The sequence below is a fragment of the Strix uralensis genome, chromosome 1, assembly GCF_047716275.1.
Source record: "Strix uralensis isolate ZFMK-TIS-50842 chromosome 1, bStrUra1, whole genome shotgun sequence".
Taxonomy (NCBI): domain Eukaryota; kingdom Metazoa; phylum Chordata; class Aves; order Strigiformes; family Strigidae; genus Strix; species Strix uralensis.
This window is the reverse complement of record NC_133972.1, coordinates 108,996,548-109,010,640: the sequence shown is the minus strand read 5'-3', so window position 1 is coordinate 109,010,640 and position 14,093 is coordinate 108,996,548. Positions and strand designations below refer to the sequence as shown.

Sequence of the window (14,093 nt, the reverse complement as noted above, 5' to 3'; positions counted from 1 at the left end):
AGGATGAGCAGGCAGAGAGGATCCATCATAGCATGTGGACCCACCTAGTGGGTTTAGCAATTGCCGTTCTGGTTGTCTTCCTTAACATGTTCTGGCATCTCCAGTCACCTTTTTTCTCATTCTTAAGTTCACTGGTTTTCTTCCATAGGTTACCCATGTAGTAGAGTGCAAGGAAATAGAAGCGAGAATTAAAACTGCTCCCCCAGCTACTATAAACCCACCCCCTGCACTGGAACACAAGAGTGATTGTAAAAAAAGGCAGAGGGTGAGAACAAAGGAGGTGCTGAATTCAATACATGCCAAGAGATTCAGAACGCTCAGCTCTGTGTGCTGGGGCAACTCTGTCCTTGTGTAACTGTCCCACTGCAACTTAACATGACTTCCCTCAATCCACGCTGGCTGCCTCAGGAATCTACCATAGTTAAGTGCTCTCGTTCTATCACTTAGTATTCATCATATCTGCATAATTACAATTGAAAAGTGTCCAGGCAAATTAAGAGTGGCAAACCTGAACATGGAAACAACAGTATCCCCCTGTTCCTATTCGAGCCTGGCAAGGACTGTTGCAGGCTGAGGGGGAAACAGGAAGAAACCTCTTCCTGAGGTAGTAACGAGTGAATTCTCTTCTCCCTTGTAAGACTATTCAATACAGTATTTTAGTGCTGCCTAATTAATCAGAAAGAGGGACATCATTAATATGCAGGCCAGTTATTTTAGAAGCAGTTCATTAAACTGATTAAGACAACCTTGTCTGTTATCCCTCCATCAGCAGCAGCATGTTAACCTCGTCATTTATTTCACAACTTAGGCTTGGAGATGATCTTAGAAGGAATGGTCACCATTGAGCTTGCTTAGCTTTGAGAGTAAACAGTTGAACATCAGGCTTAATGTTTGGAAGTGTTCTTTACTGATTTCACCCTAACCTACATGTTGAAAAAATGTGTATCTTACTGTAGCAGAGTCTCAAAGGAAGTAATTGAAAAAAATTACTGTAATAAGGACAAATGGTACATGGTCCCACCTGGCATCAAACTGTAGGGTCAACCCAGTTCCATAACTGCAGATTTCGGCATAATTCCCTTACAAGCAATCAAATATAGTGACTTGATAAGATCATCTTGCACATCTTACTAGAATACCAGATTACATATCCAATAACTGACAGGCACCTGTAAGCTCTGTAATTTTACAGCTACAAGTGAGACTGTTCCTCCCATATCGTGCTGTTTGGGTTTGGTTTCTTTTTTTCTTTAATTTTGTTTTTGAAGTATACCAAACACCTACACCATCCTCCTTGATGTCTAGAGGTCTGTCCTTATGAAGGGCCACACTTTTCACATAGTGGTATGTGACACATTGTGGAACCATTTGTCTCTATCAGTGAAAGCAGCTGCAGCTTCCCACTTCATGCAATATATTGGTCAGCCAAGTGTTTGATGCTGGTTTCGCATCACTACTGTTGCACAACTGCATTCAGACTGACACTTCGGTCTTCGCACCATGGCAGAACAGAACCACGCATTACACATCCCGTGAAAAAATGATGAATCAAAATAGCATCGTTCCCGCTGGCGTTTAAAACCAAGAGTCCAGATACTAATCAAGGCAAACACAGATCACAGATTAGGGTGCTGTGAGGAGGAATTTTGTCATTAAGGATTCCAGCTCTAAGGAAGAAGTAACTTGTCAGTGATGAATTGGGAAGAGGAGAGGGTAAGGAAGGATGTCACTGCTGAAACAAGTGTTAAATTATCAGGACTCCTTGTTAATCTTTCAGGTTGGGCTGCCTGTCACAGGGGGTCTCATGGCTGAGCTGCTTCACCAAGGTTGCTCTGCCAATTTGATCACAAGCTAGTTGGGTTTACAATTCTCAAATTGGCAAGCATTACCACCTAAAGGGGATGGGAGTGGTGGGGAGAATTAGGCTGTTAAGTAACTGTTCTGAACAGCAGTTCCATTCCCTTCAGCTTCACTGAATTCCGTTCAGCTTCACTGACTGGCTCTGAGCCACTGCCAGGGCATACGGAAGAATTTCCAACTGCGTTTTATCACTAACCATTTTAGAATTCCCTATCTGCAGAAACCATTTAGCCAGTAGAAAGAAACCCCAAAACCTTTCACCTCACTGTCTGTGGGAACAAAGAAAGAAAGCACTTTGATTCCTATTTTCCTACTTAAGAGTCCAGGAACAACACAATGACAGTTATTATCTTTGTGATTCTGTAATGCATTCACTGAACGACTGCTGTTACCAGATCCCCTGGTCCCAAGCTGCCATGGTTGTGGAACACTGCAGCATATACAATTCTTGCCTAAACCAGAGTAAATTGCCTGCAAGCTCTAATCAAACAGGACACATTGCCCACCCTCCAGATAAAAAAAAAAAAAAAACTACTACTTTTGTTCACCAAAACAGTACCTGGGGCTGTACCACTGTAGTAAGATTCTGGATCTTTGATTTCTTTTGCTTAAAAGCAGCAGCTGCTTGAATAGATTTCAAGAGTCCAGAAAAGCAGCTTGTAGAGTGGGTACTCTAGCATAGAGTAATTGTGCTCAAATTAAGCGACCTTTCCATATATAAATCCTTTCCAAGCAGAACTAGGTCATACATATCTTCAGCTATACAAGCATTTCAGTCATCCATGCAGAAGGGAAATGATGCTTATCACTCAGCTTGCATCAGTTAACCTGTAAGAGCTGATGCACCCTCCACAGCATCAGTGCAGTATGGCCAGCCTTGTGTACTCACAGCTGCAGTGCACAAACCAAAGCAGTACCTGCAGGTTCCTCCCGAGTACTCCTGACAGCAGAGTTCATCTGTACTCCAAAAACACCACAACAAAGAAGATTTAAACACCAAACCAATACAAAGCCCCCAGCCCCTGTGCACTACAGCAGGCAAAAGCTGAGGAAATTTCCAGTTCCAATGCAGAGGCGCGCTCTGTCTGAACCTTTTAGCTCAGAGTCATGCTGGACTCCTGCAGCAAAGGGAAAGTAGCCTAGCAGGTACAGAAGATGCCTACAAGCTGAGGCCTTGCTCACACACCACCAGCATGGCATCAAGTAGTACAGGTGCAAATGAAGGCCAAACCTCTACACAGAAATGTCCTCCTTGCATGCTAATGATACTAAGGGACAAGTAGTAACATAGGCCTTACAGTTTGGGAAAGTGGTTTATATGTAAAGATTATTAAAATGAAAAATTCCACAAAAGGAATTCTGTAATAAACACCACTCAGGCGTTAGTACCATGCCTGAAACATCCATGCTAAACCTTTTTCCCTTTTGTAAAACACTATTAAAATCCTTTATCTCATTACTACATTCCAGAAAGCTGTTCCAGAATCTGCAGGCCTATGCAGCTTCTGAATTTGCTGGTGCAGTAAATACAAAACTAAAAATGGGAGAAGCTTTTCCAGGCTAATAAAAGAAAATAGCAATTAAGTAAACTCACACCACATGCATCTCTTAGTGGATATAAATGTAGTCTAGTAATTCATGACTTTAGCAACTATCATGCTAGTGGCAGGAACCTTAATCTTAAATGAAGCCTGTAACAGTCCATTAGGACAATCTCACACTTAAAGAGTGAAAAACCATTCTGACTGTTCAATCCCCAGAGATCCAGATTTAACAGGAGATGGCATTCATTAAGTGCAAGTAACCTAATGACTCAGCACTGATAAGTGCAAGAAAATGTAGTGTTCTCCCAGCAGCAAAACAGAAATGGGAGTATGCACAAGGAGCAGGAGTTTATGGCACTTAGATCAGGTTTCAGAGTCATTTTATGCCTTAATGCATCCACAAAAAGCTGTGGTCATTTACGAGGACCAGAGCACCTATCTGTAGCGAAGACTGATCCTCCACTCATTTTATATTTTGTAAATACATATCTAGTAGGTCTTTCAGAGATTTGATTTTTTAAGAAGTCTAGAAAATTGAAACTGGCAAAATTACTGTCTTTCAACCAGCTTTGCTTCTAATAGGCTTAACATTTGGCTACACAAAAGCTCAATTTGTAGCAAGAGATCACTACCTTGATCTACAGCTTTCAATGCTCAAAGATTAGTTTTTGTAACCAATTTTTTTTTTTTAAACACTAAATAATCCCAGTGAGCTTCTAGTACCTGATGCATCACTTAACACAGCAATTTTGGTGGAACAAAATAGCTTTTGAGAAGCAATTTATGCTTTGAGACAGATGTGACAAAGGGCATCAACTGCAAACTAGCTACAGGCATATTACATTTGCGCAGTGCTTGTACAAAGCGTTCTGTCCATCTTACCATATTTTTGGCAACACTTCTGCAGCTGAAGCTTGAAAAGGTAAGGGAGTAACTATACAGCTACATACAGGCTGTGACATTTAAGCTTCTCATCATCTGGGAAGCACGTGACAGGCTTCCCTTCACCAGACACTTCATTTAGATGCAAGAGATTTAATAGGCCCGTCCACTTAATTTTGCTCTCTACTTGATTTTGCTCTCTGCTTAATTTTGCTACACATTTATCCCTCCCCCATTTGCATTTGCCAAGTTCACATGACAAATCCACAAGCAATAGCCTAGTAAAACTCCCATATTCAGGTGAGACAGTGAGCATATTTCAATTCTTGGTGTTAACGTATCCAAAGGAGCAACATAAGCAGTTGACAGCAGGTAGTAACCAGAATTCTTGTCTTATAAGAGAGCCCTTTTCATATTTATGAACAGCTCCACAGAACAAACTAATGCCATTTCCACAGTCACAAACTATGCTTTGCAAACATCGGTTCTGCAAGATATAACCTACCCTTTGAAGTTAAGAAAGCCCACCAAAAAGCCACTTAAACTGACAAAGAGGACCTGAAACCAAAAGCTAGGTATTGTGAACTGCTTCCACTCACTTCTGAAGGGATTTTGCTGAAGTAACTTCAACAGAAGAATATTCTGAGGTCAAACTTGTTACAAATGCCATTGAGAAAGAGTGGGGCAATTTCAAGTTTAATCTTCTCCCTCTGAAGTCATCCTATTTAAGTGGAAAGACACCCTTCAAAGATGCCGAACAATTTAAGAACAAACTCTCATACACTCCCTGAGATTCTCTTGCTCTGAAGCCTGTTGTTGCCCCTTATCTTTTTTTCACAACTTACACAAAGCAGATGGCTATCAACTCAATCTGATAGCACAGCAAAAGCATAACCTTTATTAGCTGGGTAGAATAAACCACATTTAACAAAATTAGTATTATACAACCATGTTCTCCCAAGAACACAGTGTTATTTAACTCTGGGATCATGGTCATGAAGAGCAAATGAATAGCCTGTGCATCTTACGCATCCCATACAAAGCTAAAAAAGTGATTAAACTGAATAGGTTGTTCCCTGTAATACAAAGAATTAAGGATCATACCAGTACTGGCACTTAAAAAGCACTGTACGCAGCCACTCAGGCCAACATCTTGAGGCTTCTTCTAAGAGAAACCAGAATGAAGAAAAACAAAATTCCCGATGCGAGAACTACCGAGTCATTTGCTTTGCTAACCAATATAACTATGGCCATATTCTTACCACTGTGAGATGATGTCCAAAATGACAAATTAAGAAGAAACAAAGGGATTGCACTTAGGAAGCAAAATCAGCACTCACGAAACTTGAACATTCAAGACCCTACAGAACCCATCTCAAGCTTCATGTGGACACTTGGTATTGTGTCTTATAGACCACCCAGAGAAGGGGCACTTAAAGCTGGGAAATTTTAAGCACTATTAGCAGTTATGGTGGCTACTTAATATTCTAGAAAGTCTTAGCATTCTGTAGAGCAGCATTGCAAGATATTTCTTTGTAACTTAAGGCATCTGTTAATGTGAAGTTGCAGCTTTCAGGTGGTGTTCTTCTAGGCTGCTCCAGTGTAACCTGTAGGACTTTATGAGCAAAGAGCTAAAAATACTACCATATTTTGTTGGTACACAGATAATAAGATTATTTCTGATGGCTACTTTTCAAAACATATTGCCCACATATGTAAGAACACCTTTGCCACTAATCTTTGTTAATACCATTTTACAGTCTATACATTTTCAGTGTTTGCAATGGGTGAAACTGTCAAGATGTAAGACACTACTAGAATTCAATTCACAGAATTTCCATCAATAAAACCAGTCATCTTTCAGCTAATTTATTTAAATTCCAATTTTTTCCAATTCCAAACAAAAGCTAAATACAAGTTTTAAACAGGTAAGCACTAGTTTTATCCAAAGGGAGCAGGCTTATGCAGTTTTACTCCAGTAAAGTACTCAACCCTTAAGCAGAGCCTTCTTTGTCATCAAAACTATACAGTAGTCTTCCTTTTATCATTGCACAATCTTAAAATGTCTGTCAGAACCAACTTTTGACACTCCAAACACTATTTTACATTGTTTTATAATGTCTATTTCAAAAGAAAAAAACCTCCGTGGGTTTTCCATAAGAAATGTTTTAGAAACCAGTATTTCCTGCACAGTTCACCTGCAAGTTTACAAGTCTCAACTCTCAAGAAAAAATAATCCTCTACCAACATTGTTTCTGCAGCTATTTTACTTTATTTTTAGCTGCTTTAGCAACTTCAGACTCCAGGTCTGCCTCATCTGTATAAATGCATCCAACTCAAAAGAATACTTTCATACAGTTATACAGCAACTTGGGGAAAGAGATCCAAAACGAAAGTGCCAGTAAACTTAGACATGGCCCAGCAAAATAAAAGAGGCAAAAAATGCCTACACATTAAATGAGATGCTTTTTTTTTAAAGAAAGATTTCTTTCCCGCATTTACTTCCTATTGTAATAGCCACTTTTCTGTTCATTAAAATGAATGATAGTGCTCTTCAATACAATCATTAACAGCAAAGCTATAAGGCTTTTATACCCGTTACATTCACTTCTCACCCTCCAAATACTGATGGTTAACATTACAGATGTTAGGGGGCATGACCAGCACAAATGGGAACACCACCACAAATGATCACCTTGTGCTTTCGGGTACATTTGTTTCAGTGTACAGTCCCTTCATTTCACATTTTAGTAAGATGCTGATGCAGTGCAGGAGTGTGCAGAGCATCCTCTCTTTCACAAGGTCCATGCAGAAGACATCTAAAAAAAATTGTAAAGTTCTGAGATACAATGACAAAAAAAATCCAGGATGATCAAGTTTCACAATGTATAGTGTTCTGAACATGAGTCCATTTTCTTCTAAATTCTGAAAGAATAAAGTGGTGAGGAAAGTGAAAAATCCACTGCTGCATTCCGTGATCTTCCCCATTTTGCTGGCCAGTACCTTACTCTGGCATGTAAGGACGGAGGTGATCCTCTATGGTACCAACCGTCCAGTGAGTGAGCTGCTCCTGTGGCAGGTACAGGCAGATGCTGCATAACTTGAAGATTGTAGCTTTGTTTTTTGGAGTCTAGAGACAAACAAAAGCCAAAGAAAAAGCTATTAAACATGAAAGTTAACTCAAGACTACCCAGCAGACCCCCAGCAGATTCAGCCCTGTTGTTAGCTTGCTGCTGGTTGTGGAAGAATAGACATTTAAAAGCCACTATTTCATCCATATAAACAGCTTGAATTCAAAATTAGTCTGTGTCCTCCAATGTCTAAAATATTTTCGTCATTCTGTTCATTCTTCACTTCAGTAATTTCTGTAGTACCACCCAAATTAAGTCAGTGTTTTAATTTTTCCAAAACACTGCTGAGTATTTTATAACTTAATTTTTAATACAAGAATATTAAATCAATTCTATGTGAACACATCTGTGGACCATAGTTTTTGCATGTATGAATCCTATTTATAACGTAAGTTTCCTCTGAAACTGCTGAAAGACAAGCATGAATCCACAATCAATTTTTCTACTTGAGGATTTTGCAGTAAAATCACTGATGTTCCTAAGAAAAAGCATTTTATGATTAAAACACACTTGTTAAAAAGAGGAACAAAATAAGCTTACCTGCAAGTGCTGTCTGTCAATGAAGAGAAACACTGACTGGTTAGGGTTGTTGACAACAATTCCAGTCTTGTCCTTTCGGCTCAGAACATGCAGAAACTGTTTTTCATAGTCACCGTGATGAAATTCAAACTTGGCCTGCATTGTGTGAGGGAGGGGAATAACATATTTATTAAGCTAAAGCTCACATTTAACTAATTAATTTCCTTCAATCTGGGGCTTTACAACCACTTTTGTTTCTTTTTCTCATCTATGAAAAGCAGAAATTGGGGACCACAGCAACAACGACACACTGGAGACTTGGCACAATTTAAAGAATTCCCTAGTTTTGTTCTGCCAACACTGACATTAGTCATTGCAATGATGTATCAACAATTCAAAGGTACAGCTTTAACTGCCTATATAAAACCAGATTTAGCTTGTTGCGGCGAAACACCACCATGCATCAACAATACAGCACATTTCTTCCAATAACTTACTATTATTGCAGAACCAGCACAGAAAATACGTGACATTGTTCAAAAATCCAAATGTAAACAGCTAAAGCTGGCTACTGAAGAAATAGTCTAAAATGTTTGAAGTTTATTTGAAGGTAAAATTATAAAGCAAGAATTCCATCCATCTCAGACCCTCTTTCATCTAACAAAATACAGCAACCTGGGATACTCACAGAACCTTAACGACACCATATTTAGACAAAGATTCAGTCGTACTAAGAGTCACACCTAATCCACTTCTACAAATATTAACAGGATAAGAGGTATTTATACATACGTGTCATTTGCAAAGGTCCTTCAGACACTTAAATTTTGGAAGTGCTAACATAATGGTGCATAAAGACAGGAGGCAGAATTTGGCATTCAGAACATTGACTACTTTATAAATAAGAACAGACAGCATACTGTTCAACATCCACAGAAGTCACATACCTTACCAACTTACTGGTTAAGAAAAGAGGTTACTTATCCTCCCCTCCAAGTGTAAGTTACTTATTGAAGTTAAACAAATACCTGAACAGGCCTAAAGGGTTCATCAGATCCCTTCCACCGAGAAAACAGGAGACAGACTATCTTCTCAATATCATTACGAGGCCAAAGAATGAAGTCCATCTCCTGGGTACAGCCGATCACATCCTGTAAATAGTAAAGTTCTGTACTTACATTTCCTCCATTAGTCAAAGATACAGATAAGCAACTTACCTACACAGGCACATAATTTAAATGTGGTTCTTATTACCATATTTGTGTAATTTTCCATTTGTATTACTCATAGCACAACTAAAGTCTTCATTGCCTTCCAGTGAGTTTTAATTATCAGTATCCAGTTTATATAAATTCCAACTTCAACAAAACATCAGCGAAGACTATCTTCCAATAATCACAAAGCAAAACCACTGTACAGCAGAAGCTGTTGCAAGAATTAACACATGCCTACTAAAGGACAAGGATGGCAGAAAGATATAACTTCCAAGGGATATCTGAATGAGACAGATGAAAGATAAAGCTTGAGCACTACATATTTAAACTGAATTTCAGAATACCCCATAAACACATGCCCTCAGAACCCTTATGCAGCAGAAGTTGAAAAAAATAAAGCCAGCAAGGTTAGCCTTAACATTCACAAAGAAAGGCACAAGTGCTGAAAAACTAGAATTCAGCAAGCGTAAAGAGGAACTTTACCCTGCGCATAGACTGGTAGCGGGGTGCATGAAGCTGTACTACATCCTTCTGCAGAAGCTCTAAGGAACTTTCCAAAGAATAGCTGGAATCCCGCACACCTTTCAGGATATTTTCTTCATAATTATTGGTCATGACTGGTATCACTTCAGACACTTCAAAAAGCGCTGACTTCTTCTTCTAAAAAAAGCATAGGTTACATTAAGATTACAATCCTTTCTAGGCAATTATAGATATAACAGAATGTTATTTTCTGTCTGCATTCCTGCACAAAGCGCACATCACGTAAATTAGGACTTTGACACAAACCACACTAAAATTTACAGGCAAAATTTTATAAATTAAACAGAATCAGTCCAACAAGTTTTTATAAGAAGTTGAACATGGTTTTGTAGTCTCCAAAGACACAGATTTACACACTAATCTTACAAACATTAAAGCTGTATCTAAACATTAACAGAACTGCCCTTTTATCATGTAGACACATGACTATAGGCTGACCAAGAGCCCTCTGCAAGCTTCTCTTTGCAAATCATGTAACACTTTTTTTCCCTTTGCAATACTTTACAGTTGGCCTTTTATGAAAGGTGAAGTCTTTCAGTGCCACATTTGGTAACACTGAGTGATCAAGATCCAATCTGAAGTTAGCTACAAGTCATAAGCTCCTCAAAGGAGGACAATTTTAATTTGCTAAGTAACTTTTATACTCACTACAAGTATTTCAGTATCTGTCAAGCAACACAAAAACATTATGGGGAATTTGGAAGAACAGTTTTTGCTTTATGTAAAACTGCTTAGAGTTGTATGTCTGCTTCTAACAGCTTTCTTACAGCTCACAAGAAGTCTTGACCTATTTAAGAACTACATGACAGACAAAGCGTATTTTATCAAATAATCCTCCACATCCCCAGCCAGAACATACATAACAAGCAACTATTTGCTGACCAAGCTAGGCTGAACTAAACTCCTACTTTGTGCAAACTGGTACTGGATGGACATCTTCACTACACTGTGCTATAAGCAACTTTTGTAGGATTTAAAACATGCATCTGCAACAAATTTCTACAAAACCACCACAAAGCAGTACAAATGCTCCAACTAAAATCATTAAAAGCCATGTCATCTAAGAAAATTTAATTGTTACCACTGCTTAAACATTCATATTTCTCTATTACTATGAGACAGTACCAATAAATTACATCCCTCTATATCTATCTCTGTTTGCACTAGAACTGATGAACAAAACCAAATTGAACTAAGGAATTTTAAGGAAACTTTCAATTTAAAAAATGCAAAGAACAAGAGTCTTCATTAAAAAACACATAACTGTTACAACAAACACATGAACTATACGCGAGGGGATTAAACGATTTCAGTGCTCATCTACACACATTTCCTGCACTATGTACTCGCCATTTGCTTCTACCTTCACTTCCTCATAATTTGTTCAGCACATTCACTTACTATAAACACCTACTTTTCTTCACCTTCTGTGCAGGGAAACTCTCCTACAATTCTGGGTCTATAGTTAGCTTTAGAAATATCACCAGGCTCCCCACCCCGGCCCAGACACGCAGCAGCCAAGTAAAAGACTTCCTCTTTTCCCTCCCTGCTCCCTTCCAAAATGGTAGCAGCAGTTTCACATATGCCTGCGCACTTGGGCCATTTCAGTATCGCATTTTGCAACTCCTCCCTTCAACTGCCAGGTCTTCCCTTCTGCTTTAACCAGATAAGCGCAATAACTTTAGCTATCGCTTAAGCCAGGCCTCCCTTTTCAACTCGACTGTTCACAGCCAACAGTTATGCAATTCAGACCCCAATTAGGCTTAGCAAATTACAGTATTAACTTTGAAAAATATTTACCCAATACAGAAGTTACTAAGTAATCATTTAATGAGGCAGTGGCACCCTCTGCATTACAAAACTACAAACATACAAAAAACAAACATGACAAACATGAACTAAATATTATAGCAATTAAAGAAACGTTAAAAAGTCAAAGGAATCTGTTCAGGATAAACCATAAGATGCAATCAGGCAGCAAGACTTTGCACAGCATAGTTAACATGCACTGCAAAACAACGCAGTAAGAGAGAAACATTAAAACCAAGTTACCTTGTCTTTGAACACAAAGGCAATGTACATCTTGAAGTCAAACTGGTCAGCTAAAGATTCTTTTTTCTTTCTAAGCTGAGCACGAAGTCTGTTCAGAGCTTGTTTCTTCCGGGAGTTTGGGTCCCCCATTTTGTAATACAGGTGGTACTAAAGCCTTTGGAAACTGTCGCTAAACTATGGGCACCTTTTCGTAAGACTCAAGTACAACAGAAACAAGTCGTTCTATTCCTGCTAATGCGACTGAATAGATAAAACGCTAATGTAACCCAAAACCGCACCTCAGGCAATATTTTACGAGAATGTCGTATCGGAGGGGTCAAGAAACAAAGTAAGTAGTTGTCCAGCCATGGCTGGACAAGAGATTTTACAATAAACCAAGAAAAAAACCCTAAGAATTTTGAAGACAAAAATTTGAACAGTTTAGCCGCAGGAATAAGTGGGTAAGAATGAAAAAAAAACAAAAACAAATCTTATCACAATTTATGTGTACAATAAAAAGCAACTGGCACAAGCCCAATCCATGGGGGGGTACTTTTGCTCTGCTTACAAAAAAAAACGAAGCTGAAATTACAAATTGCGTTTTACCCCAGCCAGATTCATGACTCTACTGATTATTATTCTCAGCTTTCCACTATTGCTATGTTGCCCGTCTTTTTTTTTCTCTTTAGAATTATTACACTTGGTGGAGAGCAGAGAAAAGGGTGCAAAGGAGGAGTGCACATCCTGGGAGATATAACATTTCTCTGCCAACAACAACAAAATCAACTACAGACAACACAGTGCTGGTTTGCAGGGGAGCAAAGAGAAAAAACAGCGGAGTCATTTCTAACTTCATCCTGCTCATCATGAGGCACATCATTGCCCTGAGGCTACTGCTGCCAAAGAGAAGAGGGATCATGATGGCCATAGACGAGGGGTGGGCAGGGGTTCAAGGGACAGTATTATCTGACCTAGAGACTAAAACCCTAATCAGTGCCCCAAACCCGGGCTCCTTACCAGTGGGAGAGCCCTACATCCCCCAACACCTCACACGCTCCCTGGGCTGCTGATCCCCCGGGGATCCTGCTCTCTCTCTGCTGCTGCACTCCACAGCGAGCACGGTTAGCCGAGGCTGTGCATGGCCAATGCTCTTCGCTTCTCCTGAGGCCTCTCTCTACACAAGACGGCAGAGGCTGCAGCGGGCAGGCTGTGCCCAGGGCAGCGGGACACCCACAGTAGCACGGCGTCTCCCCTCTCACTTCATGGTCACGACTTGGAAAACATGGAGAGTTTTGCTCCTGCTTTTCTCGCAAAACAGGTTTTCGGTGTCAAATTTTTTTTGCGAGGTTTTTTTCAAATTGCAACTCTAGGTTGCAATTTTAAACCTCTAAAACACCCTCCCCCCCAAAAGCAAATCCCCAATTATCAGGTTATTTTCTTCCTCTCTCCAGACATTTTCCCCCCTAGGTGTTTGATTAGTCGGGGTTAAAAGTTTTTAAGTTAGCAAATTCGTCGGACCAGGTTAAGAAGAGGGAAAGAAGTATTCCCCCCCCCTCCTCTCTTGACAAAAAAGAAAAAAAGGAAAACAAAACCAAAAAAGGAACCCCTCCCGAAACTTCCCCCCCCACTTAAGCAAGAGACTGAGAGACTCAGACAAGAGACCGAGACCGTGGCCCGCTCGCTACCCGCAGCCGGCGGGCGCAGGAGGAGCAGTGGAGGCGGCGGCGCTGCTAGCAGCACGGAGAGGAGCCATGTCAAGATAAAGCCACGAAGCCGCGGAGCCCCCCCATCCCTGCTGCAGTGGACACGGTGACCGGGCCGCCCGCTCTGCCGCTGCTCAGCCCCAACCTGGTCCCCATAGTCTAGCTCAGCGCCCCGGTGCCGGGGAGTGGGGAAATGGTGGCGGAGGGAGGAAGAGGAGAAGGAGGAAGAGGCGACGGCGGTGGCAGCAGCGAAGGAGGAGGAGACGGCGGCGGGTCCCTGCGCTAGTGGCTCCTACGGAGGGCGGCGGGCATAGAGATCCCGGAGCGGTGGCGGAGGACGGGGACGGCCGGGAGAGGGATGAAAAGGCCGAGAGGAGCCTCTCTTCGCCCAGGCAGCCCCAGGACGTCCTCGAAGGCGACGGCAGGAGCGAGCGGAAGCGCCTGGGTCTGCGCCTGTGCCTCGGCACGGGAGCGAGCGCGGAGCAGAACTGCGCAGCCGGGACCCACCACTCAAAATGGCAGCGCCTGAGTCACACAGGCACCGCCCTGCCCGCACTGCGCACGCGCGCCCTGCCGGCGCGGACCAAGCGCTCGGGTCCCCGGGGGGGAGAGAATCTCCTGTTGCCCGCAGGAAGGCTCAGCGGTGGCCTCGCTAGCCATAGACAC

General features: G+C 41.2%; 1 protein-coding gene across 2 annotated transcripts; it reads right to left on the bottom strand.

Annotated features, from left to right (window-relative positions):
* Positions 1 to 6,139: 6,139 nt before the first annotated feature.
* Positions 6,140 to 13,945, bottom strand: C1H6orf62 (chromosome 1 C6orf62 homolog). 2 transcript variants are annotated; one of them, XM_074876956.1, is made up of 5 exons: positions 11,746 to 13,945; positions 9,634 to 9,810; positions 8,965 to 9,087; positions 7,958 to 8,092; positions 6,140 to 7,416 (listed from the first exon to the last, which is right to left on the bottom strand). In XM_074876956.1, the coding sequence occupies exons 1-5, from the start codon at positions 11,872 to 11,874 to the stop codon at positions 7,291 to 7,293; spliced, it is 690 nt and encodes a 229-aa protein (XP_074733057.1). In that variant the 5' UTR covers positions 11,875 to 13,945; the 3' UTR covers positions 6,140 to 7,290. The 2 variants fall into 2 exon arrangements, with proteins under 2 accessions (XP_074733057.1, XP_074733067.1); XM_074876966.1 differs by having other exon boundaries at positions 6,140 to 7,105.
* Between the last annotated feature and the right edge of the window lie 148 nt (positions 13,946 to 14,093).